Source organism: Pollachius pollachius (genome assembly GCF_949987615.1).
Source record: "Pollachius pollachius genome assembly, chromosome: 1".
Lineage (NCBI taxonomy): Eukaryota > Metazoa > Chordata > Actinopteri > Gadiformes > Gadidae > Pollachius > Pollachius pollachius.
In genome coordinates, this window is record NC_136934.1 from 2778002 (window position 1) to 2797894 (window position 19893).

Consider the following 19893-nt stretch of genomic DNA (forward strand, 5'->3'; position numbering starts at 1 on the left):
GCATAGACAGTATGCTCAATGAACCGCAGCTGCTTAAAAAAGTATGCTATGGATGGCGGTTAATTATACTTAATCCTTGTTGTTTACTGTGGTATGACTTCAATAAACCACTTCGGATGTCCCGTTATTGGATGTAGTGGATTTCAGTGGCATCAATTGGGTAAGGCATCTTGCTCATGGATGCTTAGACAGATACACTGTGGACATTGGGGTTCACCGTTTGTTAGTCAGAACACCGAAACATAAAACCAACAGCATTGTGCAATCTCCATATGTAGTATTGTTACAACACGTGTTGGTATAAGAGTTGTTTTGAAGTCGTTTTGTAGGTAAGGCATCACCAAGCAACTACAGGCTCTTTATGTGGTTGTTTTCCTTGCAGCGCATCGTGTCGCGCTGCGCGACGCGCGGTTTCCGCGCTCGGTGGCGCCGCGCTTGAGCGCAGCGGCAGAGCCAGACTGCAACTCGCTGGCTATTTTCATCCTCATATGATATTTGTTTTCGCTTCTCGTCGAAAATGCAGCGCCTTTGTTTTGCGTTTGCATTTGAATTGCATCCCGCCGGCTCAGATACATAGCGTCACCAATCCCGATGTTATTCCACTAAGGCACACTGGGTGTCTGCAGCCAAACATTGCCAAACCGATTGTGCTCCGTGTGCGCTGAACACACCCCTCCGAGCACCCTGTATTGTAGTGCAGGACGAATAATGGCTGCACAAGAGCCATCCCCAACATCTTCACTAGAAGGCAACAAACCCGGCTTCCCCAAGAAGATCCTCGCGAACCACCTCGAAGACAAGCATCTTTGCAATTCTTGTCAGAAGATCCTGAGGAGGCCTTTGCAAGCCCAGTGTGGTCATCGCTTCTGCTCCTTCTGTTTCAACAAAACCGTGAGGTGAGTGTGTCATGGATGCTAGCTGGCTAGGCTGCTGTTATCAGGGTCTGGTGTTTTGTTCTGGTTGGTAGCAACATGTTCGCTATGCATTGGAAGGCGACTCGTGCATTATGTGATGGTTCGTGTTACGATGTCAAAATGTTGCAGACGGGAGATGTTGCAGGATGAATACCCTTGACAGCTCTTTTCTTGAGCTACCATAAAAGTTATCCAGTGCGAGCGCCTGGAACGAAACCCGAGGTGGTTGGTTGGATTTAACCAGGCTGCTTTGTGATTAAAGCACCAATAAAATAGCGAATTTGACCATATTTGTACCGTACAAACATGTAGGATTACAGCATTTTTGTCCTCAATGGAATCTAATCCGTGTCATGGAAAATAATTCTGTAGCATGCATTTGACAAGTATCTCCATTGTCTGAATATGAACATTCACACACACACACACACACACACACACACACACACACACACACACACACACACACACACACACACACACACACACACACACCACCACTTCCTCATATTTTTGTGTGATGTCTTTTTCTTTTTGGTTATGTAATTTGTTGTTAAGGAACCCCTTGAAGATGGGTTCATCTCAAGGGGTTATTCCTAATAAAGAAAGAAATTTGAACACACACACAGACACACAGCGATTATAACATACTGCAATGCATAATTATTTGGTGTTTTGCGTTACCCCTTTTCTTTTCACTTCTCTAAGTTCTGGACCTCAGAAGTGCAGTGCGTGCATACGAGAGGACCTGTTTGAGGAGCCCACCTCCATCCTCAAGCTAGGCGGCGTAAGTAGGACTTTATTTTCTATACTTGACAGTTTGGAAAATTATGCCAGCACCAATTAGCCTGCTACTGTTACAACAACAACAACAACAACAACGGCGTAAACAACAACAGCTCCAGTAGAGTTGGCCTGCAGTCCGGGACAACAAACGGAATGTTGTTGAAACCGGAGCCAGGTATACAAAGAAAGGCTAGACGCCTCCGATGCAGGCTCGTGGCTCAGCCGGCCGACGCAGGGTTCGAAGCCCTTCGCTGCTCGTAACACAATAGTCTGCTGGGTGTAACTGAAGAGGGGAGTCCGACGGGGCCGGTCAATGTCCACCTGTAGGCTTAAAGACGAGACCTTCTCTCCCCTGTCCTGTCCAGGCCTTTCCAGACAACGCGGCTCGGAGAGAGATAGAAGCTCTCACGGCCGTCTGTCCCAACGAGGGATGCACATGGACGGGAATTATCAAAGAATATGAGGTTGGAGTCACGGCACTGACAACGTGTGCGTGTGTGTGTGTGTGTGTGTGTGTGTGTGTGTGTGTGTGTGTGTCACAAACTCAAATGGTACTGTTCTTGTTTTAGTGTCCTGTTATAAGCACTTGATAGTAAGAAGTGAGAGTAAGACATTTGCAGTAGGGTTTTTTTATATAAGGGGCAGAGGTTGACTCCTCTGGGGTTGAACCCCGACATCCGACTCCTTGACTGAAGCCTTACCCCTACCTGCCCATTAATGAAATGTATCTTACCTTTATTTTTTTAAAGGAACATTAAGTCTCTTTGGGTGAAAGACTCTGATGACTGAATAATAGTAAATGGAGTGATAAAAAAAAGGAAGTACTTCATTTTGCAGTGTCTTATCCTAGTTATCTTTGTTGTAAACAGATAATGATAATAATAATAACCTAATACATTTAAGTGCTTGGCATTTGGTTCTGTGAACATCCTTACTGTAGCGACAGCGATGTATTGTTTCTCCTTCTGACAAATGCACTTATTGTAAGTCGCTTTGGATTAAACCGTCTGCTAAATGCCCTAAATTAGGTTAATGTAAATGATGTGAGACAAAGGTGCGCTCCAGAATCGAGGGCAGAGACACTCCTGGTCGTTAAGAGCTGGCTGCGTTGGTCTGCGCCCGCAGGCGGGCCACGAGGGGGACTGTGAGTTCCAGGTCGTCCTCTGTCCCTCGTGTAAAGAGCTGATGAGGGCCAACGAGAAGGAGCGCCACAACGAACGCGAGTGTCCCGAGAGAACGCTCAACTGCAAGTACTGCAAAGAGCCGTTCCTTTTGAAGAACATCAAGGTGAGCGAACAGCAGAACGTAAACACAGCCCGCGCGTGACATGTTGCCATCGGTCTGTTTCCCAACGCAGGATCAAATGACCCACAACGCAAACACACACCACCATCCATCATTGTTTTGATGATTGAAATGTCATTTTCATAGTTCATAGATTTGGATGAACACTGTTGGAACTTCAATGAGGACTTTATCTTTTAGGCTCATGATGAAATCTGTCCAAAGTACCCAATGATTTGTGATGGCTGTGCTAAGAAAAAGATTCCCAGAGAAAAGGTAACCAACCCGAGTGGTTTAGTGTTTTTAAATGAGAGGGAGGGGCAGGGTGTTATACAGATGCAGCTTGTTCAACCCTAGCTCCCAGTATTCATGTTATAGGCTATCTCTTTTCTTCCAGTATGTGGACCATATTAAATTCTGCAGTAAATTTAAAGCGCCATGCAGATTTCATGTTGTTGGCTGCGCTATGTCTGTAAGTAGCCATTTTTGTCCTCAGTAGCCTCCTGTTAGTTGAATTCAGTCTGTTTGGTCCAACTCGGCCAACATTTATGCTGCTGGCCGTGCGTGCGTTTCTCAAGTCTCGGTTCCTGTGTGTGTGTGTGTGTGTGTGTGTGTGTGTGTGTGTGTGTGTGTGTGTGTGGTGGTCTTCTGCCTCTCCCTCAAGGTTGAGAAAGAGAAGGTGCATGAGCACGAGCGCGCCTGCTCCTACGAACACTTGAACATGCTCTTACACTTCATCATGGGCATCAAGGTGAGCCTGGAGAGCCTGCAGCCCCAGAGCTTGGACGTGGCCAGCCACAGGCTGCAGGAGCTGCACCAGTCCCTCAGGCACCTGGAGCACAAGATGAACCAGCTGGGGGGAGGTGGTGTTCTTGGAGCTGTCGGTGGAGGTGGTGGTGGTGGTGGTGGCGGAGCTCCTGCTGCTCCGGTGTTGGGGGCCTGCGCCCCGGCCCCGGCCGCCGCCACCACCTCCTTCACGCCGCTGCCCAGCGCGGTGGGGGCGGCGCTGGAGCTGCAGCTGCACAGCGAGAAGGCCAAGGTGGAGGAGCTGAGCCGGCGCTGCCAGCAGCTGGAGCTGAAGGTCAACACCTTCGAGAACATCGCGTGCGTGCTGAACCGCGAGGTGGAGCGCTCCGTCGCCACCATGGAGACGTACAACAGCCAGCACCGCCTGGACCAGGACAAGATCGAGATCCTCAGCAACAAGGTCCAAACCAACACACACCCATTGCTCATTATTTATCCTCCTCCCTATTCCATGGTTAATGTACAGTAGGGATGGGCAAAACGATTCTTTCCCGGGAATCAGTTCTTTCAGTTCCGTTCACTATCACGATTTGTTCGTTTGATTCGTTCGTTTGATTTCGTTCGTTAAGTCAGATATCTGTTCTGTCATTTGGCAGGGAATCGGAAATTATGGAATAAATGTTAACATGCATGTAGCCTACTACTTTCTAATGTTCTGGCGAAATAACCCAGGTTAATTGTAAATATTAAGCAAATATATAAAGCACATACATATTTTTTTAATAAATATCCTTAATAAATAATGGGGTGCAGTAAGAATGAAATGGCGTCTTCCAAGTAGCGCTAATAAGCAGTGAAGCACCATTGTGCGAATTCCCTACTAGATCAAACGAGACTCGTGATGGTAGGTAAAAATAATACTTTATTAAAGCATGCAATTGTGATGTAGAACAAAATAAAAATAAAACATAAAGTGCTTGCATGATATTGAAGCCTACAGCGATCATTAGTTAACTTTAAATGATAAGGTGCGTTATCATTTGTTTACCCATGTGCCATGGCAACGGCTGAATCGTTGAGAACGTTTTAGACTCAATCAATGTAGGGTCGCGGGGAGACGAAGGTCTGTTCGCTTGTATATTTTATTTACGTGACCATATTTTTGTTGTATGTTTCAAAAAAATAAAAAAAATAATCAGTTCTCTTGTTTTGGGAATCAGTTCTCGTCGTTCACCTTCGGGATTCGTTCGTTCTGCCCGAATCGTTCACGACCGACCCATCAATAATGTACAGTGCACTTTGTGATGTGTGATTCAAATGCCTCATCTCAGTTGCATTGCATGCAGAAAAGATTGCAAAATCGATAACATTATCGTTCATCGTACACACAGGTACACGCGGGTGGACACACAGAGGTACACAGTGGCAGACACACACACACATACACACCCAGGTGCTGATCCTGGCGTGGTCCTGCAGGTGCGGCAGCTGGAGCGGACGGTGGGCCTGCGGGACCTCTCCATCGTGGAGATGGAGGGCAAGATGAGGGAGATGGCGGCGGCCACCTTCGACGGCATCTTCGTCTGGAAGATCTCCGACTTCACCAAGAAGCGGCAGGACGCCGTGGCCGGCAGGGCGCCCGCCATGTTTTCGCCAGGTAAGGGCGTCCTGTGGGGGGGCGGCTAGAGTCCCCTTCAGGGGGAGGGCGGGATAGGCCAGAGCAGAGGTTCCCACCCTGGGTCAATCAGGGCCCACCTCAACACCTCAAGTGTTTCCGGCCCGCAGCAGAGCTGAAACACGGTATTCCAGAACCTTACCGTGGTTCTTGAAACCATAATAAGGTTACATAATTACCATATGTATCTATACATATATTTGTTATGATGCAAATTATTAAAATAATAACGGTATATATGGTATTGGTATATGGGCAATGTCCCACAGATTGGGTTTCACTGGTCTAGTAGTATGGGTATTTGACGCCCAGTCAAAAGGTTCTCTGTTTTATCCCCAATGTCGTCCTGCAGTGTAAGACTCCCTAGATTCACATTCAATCGCTTTGGATACAGTTTTCTGTGAAGTAACTAAGTAGTATTTGTAAATATTCATTAAATGGTAACGATCGTGTGTATGTGTGTGTGTGTGTGTGTGTGTGTGTGTGTGCACCTGCGTGTGTGTATTACCCAGCGTACTACACTAGTAAGTACGGCTACAAGATGTGTCTGCGTATCTACCTGAACGGAGACGGGACGGGCCGCAGCACTCACCTGTCTCTGTTCTTCGTTGTGATGCGAGGACACAGCGACGCACTGCTCAAGTGGCCCTTCAACCAGAAAGTAAGACGCACGGCCGTGCTCACACACGCATGTAGACTGGGTGGCCCCGCCCATTCTGCCGGCGATTTGAGTTCGCCCTGCAGAAGGGTCTGGAGAAGAGCAATGCGTTTCTTTCTCGTTTCGATTCGTTTTTGCGGGAGCCAATCACCAAGCTGGCTTTTCCCCCTGGCGCGCTATTGGCTCGTTGAACTCGATGGCAACAGGGAAGCGACGGCAAGCAGCTACTGCGTACAATCAGTTGAACCAGGCCTGTTCAGAGCCCTATCCCTCTGGGCCCGTTGATCACGCCTATTGTGCGGAGGAAAATGACAGCAGCTGCCCCAGACCAAGCTCAATCGACCAAGCTCAATCGTAGATTGAGCTTGGTCGTAGATTGAACTTGGTCGTAGATTGAGCTTGGTCTGGCAATAGCCAGGCTAACGCGCATGCACACACCACACACAATTGATACACTCATCAGTACTTTTACTAATTCATCAGAATGAGTTCTGGTGACCGTACCAAGATGAATTCATTTGTAAATGTGCAAATACATTTCTTAATTCAGAATCATGGTTACAGTAGTATGGCTTTACATTAATTGTAATAAAGAAAGTGACTATATGTTAATCTTTTTCAACAGCTACCGAATACTTAGCTACAGAATTCTTCTACTAGTTATGACACATTTATTATTAGAATCATAATAATAATATATACTATTTGGTGGACACTAATAGCCGTAGGCTCCAGGCACATTCATCCTGACTCCATTCATCATTATGTGCTGCTTAGTATGCACTATCCAAGCATTTGGGCCAATTTATCGTCATATTTCTGTTAATATTTTGATTGACATTATTTTTTGTGTATTTATATTAATGTTTTTCTATATTTCATACTTGTATTAGTTTCTGTATATTTAACAATTATTCGCCGAAGGCTCCGTGAATAGTGGGGAATAGCCCCCTCGGATTTATTTGTTTTTATTAGCGGTTTATTTGTTTTTGTTAGCGTGACAAGACGGTCGTCACGCGCACATTTTGCGATGAAAACAATATCCCGAGTTTGAGATCTCAATCATGGGATGTTGCCCAATATCCCGAGATAGCAAACCATTCAAATTGCACCATCTTAGGAGGTTCACGTGTAGCATATACTAATTAGATATGATATATTATCACGTCTTTTGACTGTGCAGTAAACCATGTCCCTATGACTGCGGTCAGGTGACCCTGATGCTGCTGGACCAGAACAACCGCGAGCACATCATCGACGCCTTCCGGCCCGACATCTCGTCCTCGTCCTTCCAACGGCCCGTCAGCGACATGAACATCGCCAGCGGCTGCCCGCTCTTCTGCCCGCTCCTCAAGCTGGACTCCAAAAACTCGTACATCCGAGACGACACCATCTTCATCAAGGCCATCGTGGACCTCACCGGTCTCTAGGGTAAAACTCAGACCAGGAACTAGTCTTGATTTGAGGTCCTCTTTGTGATAGTGGCTCGCCGGTTCGAAGCCCCAGGCCTTTTCAACTTAGAGCCGCGCGGCACTTCAACGTTTTTGGTTTGGGAAGGAGTTCTTGTCGGTGGATATGAAGATCAGCCATCGACTAGTTTTACTAGTTGTTAACGCTAATTGTTTCTTTTGGTTTATTGTTAATGACTGGTGATTTTTTGGGAGCGGCGTTCCTTGCCAAAGCTCCCATAGAGTAGAATCTGGGGGAGAGGGAGGGAGGGAGGGGGGTGGGGGGGGTAACATGTGCCATATAAAGCCAAACTCTAGCTTTTGTTAACTCACCTTGCATACGACTCCTATGTCATATTGGAACTAATATGCATTTTTATAAATAAAAAAAGAAACTCGTTAGATTGACAAGTATTAGCATTAAGCAGACACTTTCTTTTCCAAAGCGACTAACAAGTGGCACCTGTGCAATGTGTTTCATCACTTAACGTACATTTTCACATGAATTAACAAGACATGTTGTCTCAAAACGCCTAAGATTACAAGTGCTGGCCTTATCCATGGACCACTATCCACCAAGCCCCAGAGGTCTGCTAGACCGAGCGGCCCAGGGCTTTGCTTGCTGCCTGGCTTGCGGTGCTCAGAATTCGGTTAGCCACAGTGTTGTTTTTTAACTTTTCTTCAAATTTCTTTGCATTTCCGCGTGGTTCATATTGCAGCCTTCGGACTACCGCTCAGCTTTGCACACGCGGTTCTATTCCTGTTGACCAGGGAACTTTCCCCGGTCCTTTATGAGATTTTGTGCCTCCTAAACCCCTCATCCTTGTGTTCTTCCATCCCTTCTGTACCACGGGCCTTATTCACAGGAAGCCATCCTGGTTCTAACCACTAGCTGGGTGGGTTGTCACTACCTGATGCGTACCGCCTGCCAGAGCCGTACTGCCATGCGGCTATGCCTCTCTAACTTTACCACACATATCAAACATGCGAGCGGAACACAAACAAGATTCATTTTGTGTGATTCATATTCCATTGATTTGTAATACAGGTTTATCCAACCCATTGCAACGGCTGCTGACTCTAGTAATGTAACATATCGATAAATAAGCTAAACATTTTATGTATTTCTGTCAGGAATCACTGATGTCATAAATGTAACCATTTATTTTGTGGAATGGTGATACAATTTAGTTTGGCGGTATGGTTCCACTCTTTTCTGGTGCTCCCTGCTATAGGATTTAAAACACGACATACAGAATACCATCAGCATACCATAATTTAACAGCAGGGTGCTCTATTACAGATCACCCCATTGTACAGGTTACAAACAATACAGAGCAGAACCAAATCAGGTGGGGTGGTGGTGGGTGAATTCAGCTTAGTACACTTAATACACTGGCAGAGTGAGGGTTTGAGATGGAAGGTCTTAAAGAGACACACCTATCAGTGTGCCTGCGTTTGATTGGACAGCATTAGCCATCCAATCCGTATGACTAGAGAGTCTCGCCAGAACTATCTACGCCAAAATCCGCTTGTTGTGGGACTTCTAAGAGAGTAATTGCAATAAATATGCTAAATATGATCATAAATATTTAATATTCAATTATGAACATTTGTGTATTTCTAAAAGTATTTAACAAATGGAATGTAATGCCGGAAAGAGGTACGGTTCGAGTAGTGACAGTAGCGATATTAGTAACAGGGGGAACTGTCCCAACACACACAGCTTGCACTTAGAACCAAGAGGGAACCAAGATGGCCACCAGGTGAACAAGGCCCAGGCAGATCATTCGTAGTGGTGGGCATTGCTTGAATTCCATGAATTCTGAGTTCAGTATTTCAGCTGTGGAAGGTGTGTGTGTGTGTGTGTGTGTGTGTGTGTGTGTCAGTCACCCAGTGCTTCAGTGGGCATGTTGGATCTTTGGAAGAGACGTCTCTTTAACTTCAGACAGGATTCGTTGACTTAGAAACAGAACGACGTCAACCAACCAATGGAATATAATACCCTTTTACATGCCAAGATCATGATTCATGTACTTTTTTGGAGCATTCTCGGTTATTTTTGATACCTATTTTATTGACTTTATTGGACAAAAACTTCAATATGTGATGTATTTAATGTATTGTATTATTTATTTAGTGTTATTAATATGCATGGGAAAGTACGAGAACATTTTTCAACTTTTCATGTTTTGTTAATTTTTATTTTCAGTTCTTGGAAGATATTCCGCTAAATAGAAGTACCAGTAAAGTCTCCTTTCTGAGCATAATCCCATACTTTATGTAAAATAACAAACCAATGTGAAAAGGTCTAATGTTAAAACTCATACCCAAACCACATATAATGCCATTGCAGCCTAGAGTTAGGGTCATAGAGATATGGAACATTTTAATGTGAAGTTTTCATTAAGGTGCTAGTCGAGTGATTCGGACTTCAAAGTAAAAGTGTAGTTGATGAATAGGGAAGCATATTGTAGTATTATCTATTTTTGTCTTACAGCTTGGACCTACTTTTACCAAAAAAAGTGCCTGTACTACCTGAGTTTTAATAGCTCTATGATTTGTGCTGAAATTGATTTTCAGCAAACCCTAAGGATCTTAATCTAGAGCTTGTGATGTCGTCTTTATGTGTTATCTAAATTACTGTATTAAAAAAAAATCCCCATTTCTATTTTTCTTGATGTGTTTAAATTGCCAGTGATGATAATATGCATAATTCATAATTTTGTACGATCAGTGTTGTACTTCTTCCTCTGTCACTTTTAAAGGGATGTATTCCACCAACATTAACATGCGTGTTGTTTTCATCCATGAAGGAATCTGCGCAAATATGTTAACCCTCAGCATGGTTTTCAAACCACCCTTGACACATATTGAAAACTCTCACTGCATGAGAGGATTTCAGTAAAAACTAACTAACTAACTAACTAGCTAATGGGTTTAAATTGTACATTGATGTTTTCATTTCTGTTTTTAGTATTTAAAAGCGTCATATATGCAGTATATAAATGTGAAGACTGAGGCATTGTCGGTGTGTCCAGAAATGGACAAGGCATATAAAGTGTTGATGTTAAATAGATTGTTTTAATAAAAAAGCTGTCATTGAGTGTGAGGCAGGGTAAAAGCATGCTATGGTTTGGCATCGCTACTGTAAAGGTGAATTGACGGATGAATATGTATTCTTTCCATGGAGGGAAATATCCTAAGTCTGATTCATGCAATTCATGTGTCCAAAGTCTGTTTCTGAAGAAAGTGTTGTTTTAGTTGTTTTTTTAAAGAAAAATATATCATATATATTTTGTTTGCAAAGAGCATTGTTACACATTCTATGTTTCATACTCTGCATGTATGGCTGTGGCCAAAATAAAAAGCTGCTACATTTTCTTGACCTAAGTGCTGATTATTGCTCTCAAGAAAACCTAGCTACACTGCATCATGCTGTGTTGAATGGAAACAATGAGTATTCACATTACAATGCCTTGTAAGGATTATCCAAAAAGCAATTGAGCATTCAAAGTTATTTATTTGTATGTTTCTAATGGACTCTAGTAATTAAGTTGTTCAATGAAAGTAAAACATAAAATCGAAATCTGTGTATTTCCTTGACAGTAACCAATCGACTACTTACCAGACTTCCATAGACTGAGGATGCTACAGATTTGCTATCTATTCATCTCCGCTGTGATTGGCTAGAAACTGAAGGGCGGGAACGGACGCAGCTCGAGTGCTGCTCTGTTTAATTACCTTTACATTTATCGTATTAAAAGAAAACTAACCTTATGGTTCAATGACAGTCCACAATAACGCTAACATAAGGATAAAAACATATATCTAGATATTTTAATTAGAACAAACAGCTAATGTCTGTTTGGCCAAATGTGTCGAAACAAGAAGGATATTGAACGTTTTTCGGTTGACTTGAAGCTAAAGGCATCGCAGGTAAGGCTAGCTCTAAGGTTAGCATTGATAGCGTAAGAAGATAAACCCGTTTAAATATGAATGTTGATTTTTTTATATATACATTTTTGACTTAAAAGTTTTACCGTTTCTTAAACTGTAGGCCTAAATTGAATCATGCGTCCATTGTGAGCTCTTCAAACGTGAATACTTTATGGTTTTCAGGTTCTGTAATGACGGACGGCGGTAGAAAACGTGACGCTACGTTTGTTTCCTCAATAAGTCCGTATTAGGCTTTACATTCTCAGCAAAGCCAACACTTTTTTCACCTCAGGTTTGGTTCCGCCACATGGGGGCAGACAATTCACACAAATACACTCAATAGTGGATAGTTAACAGGAGCAAAGCTTTATTAGTTATTAACCATTGAATATAGTCACACCTAAGCATTTCTTCGGTCAATCATTGTCTGAAAATGTTTCCTGTTCAACTGTTGATGCAAAGCGACTTTACTTGGTAACCCTTAGTAATATATAATTTGAATAGGCTTAGAGACTCTAGTAATTTATTTGACCTAATAATGAATGACTTTCCTAATAAATACGCACAATTAAAACATAATATGGCTAATATGAATAAATAAAATCCACTGTTATGCAATAATTAACCGTGGTTATGACTCAATATGACTCAAGATATAATAAATGCTAAGCATTTATTATATTTATGGCTAACTAATAAAAAAAAAAAATAATAATAATAATTCATGAATGTCCTGAATCTTTCTAGCATATATAAGAGGTGATTTAGTAAAAGTGCACTAAAAGTGAATGGACAGTTGAATAATTGCAATGAAACTTGGCACTCATAATTGGAAGTAAAGTGCCATAATTCATCCAATTTCCTTTTTTGGAAGTTGTGGGGCGATGGGTCGGAATGGTATATACAGCACAGGGCTGCTGAGAAAAGTATAGCATGGAACGGCCAATCATCTCGGAAATCGGGGAAATGACTGGTGGCAGGCACTCAGAAACACGTGGGTTCAACTAAGGCCGAGTCGTGCTTTGAATGAATGAGGTCTCAGTGTAGTCCTTGTGCTCGGGTCCTCGTCGCTCTCACACACACCAAGGCGGAACCCGATGTTCTCGTCAATATCCAACATCAACACCAACATCCCAATTTAATAATCAGAGCCAGGTGGGTGAATGTGGAAACAGTTCAAACATATTTTATTACTTTCCTTCTGAAAGACCTTTTGTCACTGAGCAAAATCCTCCAGAAATGCCTTGATACCTCGGGGGCAAAATCCTCCAGAAATGCCTTGATACCTCGGCCTAAGGTTGAGCTTCCCTTGCGGCATCGTTGGTGACAGTATATGTTTTATATCTTAATAACTCATTCAGGTCACTCACTGGAGACGGGGGATTTGGTCTGATGGGTGTATTAGCAGGACGGATGGCTCCTTCACCTGCAGGCAGCACGGTGAGGTGGAAAGTGAAGGTAGGATGCGACGCTTCACTGTACATCCTGACAGCCTTCAAGGACATAGCCAGCGCCCGCTGCTGTGGTGAAGTGAATTCATTAATCTTGGGGAAGATGCGCTTCAAAAGATGTCTCTTACAAGTCCATTATGGGCGTGGGAATATCATTAACATAATGCAATGTGTTTGCTCTCGTCTGACCTGTAGTTCACCCCGTGTCAGTAGTATTTGCTATAGACCATTTTCTCTGCAACATTTGACATAAGATCCAACCCTATTGCAGTGATAACTGTAGTAGTAGTAGATGGGAAAATAACGCCTTTGACTTTTTGTTATCTGACACAGGCCTATACACCACAGGGTACTTGAACTGTTCACCCTCACCATAGAGATGTACATCACACACAAACACTGCAGTAGAGGGCAGGCTTGTTCCAGCTTTCTGGCCACACACACACTCCGATCATTACATTGGTAGTGCCGTGTCGAATTGCCTGCTTCTTCTCTGACATGCCTACTACTTAATAAATCACCTCTGGTATCGTCAAGTTCAACTGACAATCAATCCCAAACTGTATTCATTTCAGGTTGTAAACATTACAATTCCCACAGGGTTGTTTTCTTTACTACCGTGCCGTCTCTCTCACTCTCCCATCTAACCCGAGTTAGTGTCACTATACCTTTATCTAGAGATCATTTCCCACCATGCATTGCTTCTCCAAATCCTCACCCTGCCCCATTAGCTAGACCTTTTCATCTGCAGATATAGCCTAGAGACAAGATGTTCGCAGCCGTACTCCGTAACTGTGAGGTCTTCATACAGCAGCCTGACACTCAGGATTTCCTATTGCAGATAGCTGAGCATTAAGGTTTTCATATGTCAGCTTGTTACAGCCTTCAAGGTTTAATTATATATAGCACATATAGTGCCGTGGTTTATGGCGTTCACATGGCAGATGTAGTGGAAAGGTTAGGATATAGCACAGATAGTGACAGATGAGAAAGGCACCCCGGTGACATTTTCCCGCCTTTGAACCATCCCTCCTCTCACCTTCTCAGCATGGTCACCGTGCCAACGGGCTTGATTAGGCTGGCAGGTAGCAGATGATCCTGGGTCATCTCTCCTAATGATATCATTCTGGACTGTCTGCCCCGCTCGCTTCTCTGTGTCACTCCCCCGCTCTCTGTCGCTGTCTCTGTCTACATCTCTCTGTCTCTCTGTCTCTCGCTCGCTCTCTCCTTCTCCCTGTATCTCTTTCTCTCTCCCTCTCTCTACCTCTCTCCCTGTAGCTCTTTCTCTCGCTTCCTTTTTCTCTCTCCATCTATATTTATATCGCTCACTCTCCCTCCCTCTCTCTCTGTATCTGTATCTCTCCCTCTATCTCTATCTACCCCTCTCTGTCTCCCTCTTTCCCACCACCCTCTCTCTGTCTCTCTCTCTCCCTGTATCTCGGGCCCTGTCTGGGTGTACGGTTTCTAAACCGTGGTCCAGTTTCCCTGGTCCCGGGCCAGCACCCACCGCTGGCCCGGAGGAGTAGGTCACTCTATCCTCCGTCCTCACCCTCTCAGGAGTACACAGGGTGGCTAGAGGAGAGGCTGCCCCCTCTGGGTAGATTTATACAAGGGGCCCGTGTTGGTGCGTGGTCTTCCTTCCCTGAAATTACCCTTCTTTGAGATCATCAAGGCAGGTCTTAGACGGCAGGACAAATCAATGTTATTCTAATTACTGACATCCACAAATGAACCAAACAGAAACGTTTGGCAAATGATCGCTTCAAATAATCACTTCAAATAAACGAGTACCTATTGTTGTCTATTGTTGTGACACGATATACAGCTGTCCCACTAATAATAAAAATAATAATCAATTCGGTTTGAATAGGCATTTAAATAGTATCATTCATCATCCCAAAGTGCTTTATAAGTGATAAATAAAACAAAGCAAAACCAATTCACCCTTTCATCGAGTTGAGCACAAGCTATCCTCATTATTGGGGAAGCATACTTGAATATGCATAAAAGCAACAGTTTATCATTGAGATATAATTGAAGAGATTTGGCAGTTAATGGTACGGCCCACCAGAGAATCAGCCTTGTTTTTTGCACCAAAACCCCCGTAACAACATAACAGTATCATAACAGAAAGCGTTGCAGTCTGCAAGCCTATTGAAAATCCTAAGAACAGAGCGCTCTTCAAGCTGACGCTCTTATATTGATGACCTCTATCTTTTTAACCGACTCCTCCTTAGGGCCATACTTCTTCCCTAGAAGACTGTCCAATTTAAAAAACAAAAGATAAACACGAGACATTCTCCCCGCGGACGGGATATTTACTGGGAGGAACAGAGCGACTAAATTATACAACGATAATATCGTTTAGGATATGGCTGATAGGGCTATCATCTTCATAGTGTGTGTGAGCGTGTGCGTGTATTTATGTGTGTGTGTATGTCTGCTCTGTGTTTGTGTGTGTGTGTGTGTGTGTGTGTGTGTGTGTGTGTGTATGTATCTGTGTGTTGCCTCATGACACACCCTATCAATGTACAGCTGAGTATCTCAGTCATTCTCTTATCTGGCTTTGCAGCAGTCTATTAAAGTATAACACTGTATAGTTTTATTTTTATGGGTCCCTCCACAGTCTACTACTTGATACCATTTATTATCATCATGGCTACCCTACAGTCGCTTGAGAAGATGGCCGCTCCCTGGCCCCTTTCGCACTGCAGGAACGATGGCTATTTTACTAAGATGTTAAACTAAGAGGCATTTATCATTAACAGTGCCCACCTGCTGGGCTGTTCATCATTACGATGAAAGACGGCCCGCTGGGGGCCCAAACTGCCTCTGAACAGGGGGAGGGGGTGCCCAATCTTTGAACCAGTCCCATGAAACCAGTTAGCCGAAAGCTCATTTTTCTCCACCACCAATGGGCTCTTAAATGAGGTCAGACTCTTTCCCTCACCTCTGACTCACCAAAGGGGCTTCTGGGTAAAACGCAGCCAATTGTGAGTTCATCCCTCCAGTCCATGGTCTGGTTTAACTTACCCTACTCAAACGAGGTGTCAGTTTCTCTCCTACCATGAGCTGCTCTGTCCTGTATGTCTTCCAGTGGGGTGAAGTCTCTTAATTTGTAGAACCTCACCTGATGTGTAGTGTAGGGTAGTGAGATGTGTAGGTTTACTGTGAGGTTCTTCCATGAGGGAATAAGAGGAGTTTAATCATATTAAAATTATAAGCTCTCCTATATGATATGTGTGTAAGAGCAGTAGCCGGGTTCGACATGCCGATACGTCACTCACCGGCACTGCTTAACCCGTGATTAACACCAGGCCCGCGGCTGGAAAACGTAACAGCAGGGGAAAAAAAAGATGGATTCCCCACAAAACCCATGGGAGCCTCTTTCATGTGGAGCTCCACAGTGCAGGCCACATTCCCTGAATCTGAGCTCATTTCCACACTGCACGGCGTGGCACTGCTTCCCCCTGCTGATGTGGTGAGCGCACGCCCCCACCTTCACCACCCTCCTAATGTTGGTCGCAACAGTCCACAAACACACACACATATAAACACACCAATACAGGGGCTTGAGACCAGATGTACATGGTTGATGATGACCGTTGGGGATGGAAAAATCTAGCCATGATCTTGTTCCTGACAACGTGTGTCTGTGTGTGTGTGTGTGATATGAGTTCCCTGCAACCATGGTAACACCACCACCACCACCACCACCCACGGCGGTGAGAGCATGTCATAGTGCAGTGTAAGAGGATGCTGGCACTACTGAAGGATGTTGTGTTTCCAGCCGAGGTTGAGTCGCCACATCTGGAACATCTGGAGGAGGGCTCGCAGGTAACACCACAACGTTGCTGTTTCACGTGGTAGCCGTGTGAGGGCCCTCTGGTTTATGAGTTGCTGGGTGAGGGGGGGCCTGCCAGTTAAACCACCAAGGCCATGGCACTGACTCCGAAACTACCTTTCCCCCTTAGCCTGCGAAAAATATGCAGGAACACAGTTCTTCTTAACCACCTCAGAAGGATAAATATCCCACAGATGAAGCTGTTGTCCAGCATCCTGCCAGGCTGTCTTGCTATGTACTGCTCCTCTTTAGTCAAATCAGCTTTCATTTCTTTCATCCCAAAAATTGTTTCCAGATACATGGTATTAAGGAGCAGGTAAAACATCCTCCTCAAGGATGCCTGCTTGTTATATGATCGATGTTGCGGCTTCGAACCCAAACCCTTTCTGCTGTGAGCCAAACACCCTCATCAACAGATTGCTTCTGTGTGTGTGTATGTGTGTGTGTGTGTCTGTCTGTCTGTCTGTCTGTCTGTCTGTCTGTCTGTCTGTCTGTCTGTCTGTCTGTCTGTCTGTCTGTCTGTCTGTCTGTGTGTTGGTGTGTGTGTGTGTGTGTGTGTGTGTGTGTGTGTGTGTGTGTGTGTGTGTGTGTGTGTGTGTGTGTGTGTGTGTGTGTGTGTGAGAGCACGCTGAAACCCAATGCTGCGGAGGCAGACAGCGGGGTGGAAGGGCAGGATCACTCAGCGCCGGGGTCCACCGTCCCTCTCCTCGACCTTGACGATCAGATAAGTGTCTGAGGGAACAAGCTCAGACCGGGGGGCACGTAGTCCCCCCGGGGAACAACAGTGAAAGGGGGCCCTCATTGTGGCCAAGGCCCATAGAAAGTGGTGAGTCGTGACATGATACCTTCCCCTTCCATTATGTGTATTATACTATGCAGTGGACTGAGTGGTATCCACATAGCACTTATGTTTTAGATTATGTATTTCTAAAGTCACATGTCCAGCCACAAAGCTTCAAGCTCATTCATGTTTTACTATGAAGCATCCTACATAAAAAAAAAGGTTTTGTAAAAAGATACAAAACACAAGATACCGTTTAGCAGCTCAGCAATTTTCTTGTTGAAATACAATTCAGAGCAGCAGAATCCTGTTGTAGTGCTACGGTAAGGGTGAGGTGATTTTAATCTCAGTCATAGTTGCACCATCAGCAAAGACTGGGTCTGTACTCACTGCTTCTGTGAGGAGTCAAACAACCCCCCTATAACACAATACTGCACTAACATGACGACTGCCTCACAATGAATATGATATCATCACGGTACTGTATTGAAAAGTGCACACTGCGGTACTTGTGTGGTCCAAAATTACAGCACATGCCGAGAGATGAAGAGTGAGGGATATTGTACTGAATGGTTCCAGGGTCTATTATGGTCTGGATTGTTGGATGCTGGTGTGCTCATGACTCAGGGTTTGCTCATGTCTGGTCAGGGGGTTCAGTGTGGAGACACGGGAGCTGTGGTCGGTCATGACGAAGCAGCCGCCTGGCAGCAGCAACCGTTACATCAACCTGGAATGACGCAATTCAGACCAGAAATCAGACTTTAACATCATAACTTTCAATTTGATTTGTAGAGAATGTAGCATAATACCCTGAGGATACTGTGAATCACTCAGACAAAGGACATGATTTATTCAGAGTGTGGTCTGAATGACCCAGGTGGAGCGGGTGAGAAGCTCTTCAATGTAAAGATGATGAGCTGGATCAAAGGAGCGAGACGCAGAGTCTGTCATCCGGAAAACGCAATATCCTGCACGTACACAACAAACGCATTCATCTTACAGAAGCTGAGTGTCCTCCTCAGGATCAGACTTTATATTATCACAGAGCACAACGAGGACGGATGAATCACAGCCCCCCAACGGGAGAGTTTATAAAACATAATCTGACGGCCAAATCCGACATCATCCCACTGGCATTTAAAATGACACAGCAAAACGTAGCAGACATGAGAACCATGTATATAGATTTATAAGAACACTATACCTTAGGATGACAATGATAAAGGGATGATACATATCATATGAATGTTTAAAAGCTGCCTTTAAACAGTGTAAGGTGCTTTAAAAATTTGTGTTTTTATTTAGTACTTGAACATTCAATGTTCTTAAAAGGGGCTTCTATCCCTATGTTACTACAACTTAACTCCACAATATACCTCCAAACCCATGCATGCACTTGAACAATCTTTGCAATATAAATGAAAAAAGCATATGTCCTTCTTGAGTCGAGGTAATGAATCGAATCGAGCAAAGCGACTTTTCATCATGTTCATCGTTTCATGTTTGCTTGACGGGATCCAGTGAAGACAATTAAAAATATTAAAAAATAAAGTAAAGCCGCCATTGTTAAGACATATTTTCCGAGCAGGGAAGCGATAATGTATAGTTCTGTGAAGGAGCTGCTCATCCAGGAACAGCAGTCGTCCCTAGGGCCTCGGAGCTGTGGAGCGCCATGGATTATAAATGGAGCAGGCGGAAGCGGGCGGTTGGTAGAACGAGAATACAAGGCCCGTTCCGACATATTTTAAACAGTTATGCTGATGGAGTGTGCATGTAGCCTGGTGCACAACATGATGAACTGACTTCTACATACTGAGCAATAATGAGTGGCTGGTAAAGCGCTGCAAGCGCTGTGTATGAGTTCGTTTTTTACAGTATGTAGGCTGCTTTGAACCTGAGAGGCTGAATTCAATAAAGTTGACACATACGCAGCCTGGAACTCAAGCATTTCATTGCCATTAATAACTGCTTCTCTACAGCTTGTATGACAAATTACTTTGAAAGTCAATCTTCACTTAACTCAAGTTGGGGACTTTGTGAAATGCGACTTTGTCACACAAAATCACAGTTCCGATCTCGAGTTGTATACCGTTACTCGCACTGTAAAGGTAACACTGAGGCTTTCAAGAACCCTAATGTACAATTTCTACACAACACGGTGACGTGGTCCACACAATGCTTCCATTCTCTGGGAGGTTCTGGAAGGTTCTCTAACCTCAGGTCCATTCATCTATGTCAGAGGGCCCCGTTTGGTTAGCTGCGGGGGGGGGGGCCTGTGGCTCGACTTCCTCCAGACTTTGAGGGTCTTTATTTCCATCTCTGACAACAGTTCTCCTGTGAAGCACAAGGGCTTCGCAGGGGCCATG

At 44.3% G+C, this 19893-nt stretch overlaps 1 protein-coding gene across 1 annotated transcript; it reads left to right on the plus strand.

The window, feature by feature from the left end:
• Positions 1–708: 708 nt before the first annotated feature.
• On the plus strand, positions 709–7730 carry LOC307074409 (TNF receptor-associated factor 2-like; the record flags this gene model as incomplete). Its single annotated transcript, XM_079734565.1, has 10 exons — positions 709–896; positions 1623–1701; positions 2066–2164; positions 2826–2987; positions 3186–3260; positions 3382–3456; positions 3649–4191; positions 5211–5388; positions 5919–6067; positions 7276–7730. 10 exons carry the CDS (start codon positions 709–711, stop codon positions 7492–7494), a joined length of 1767 nt encoding a protein of 588 aa, XP_079590691.1. The 3' UTR covers positions 7495–7730.
• Positions 7731–19893: the final 12163 nt, after the last annotated feature.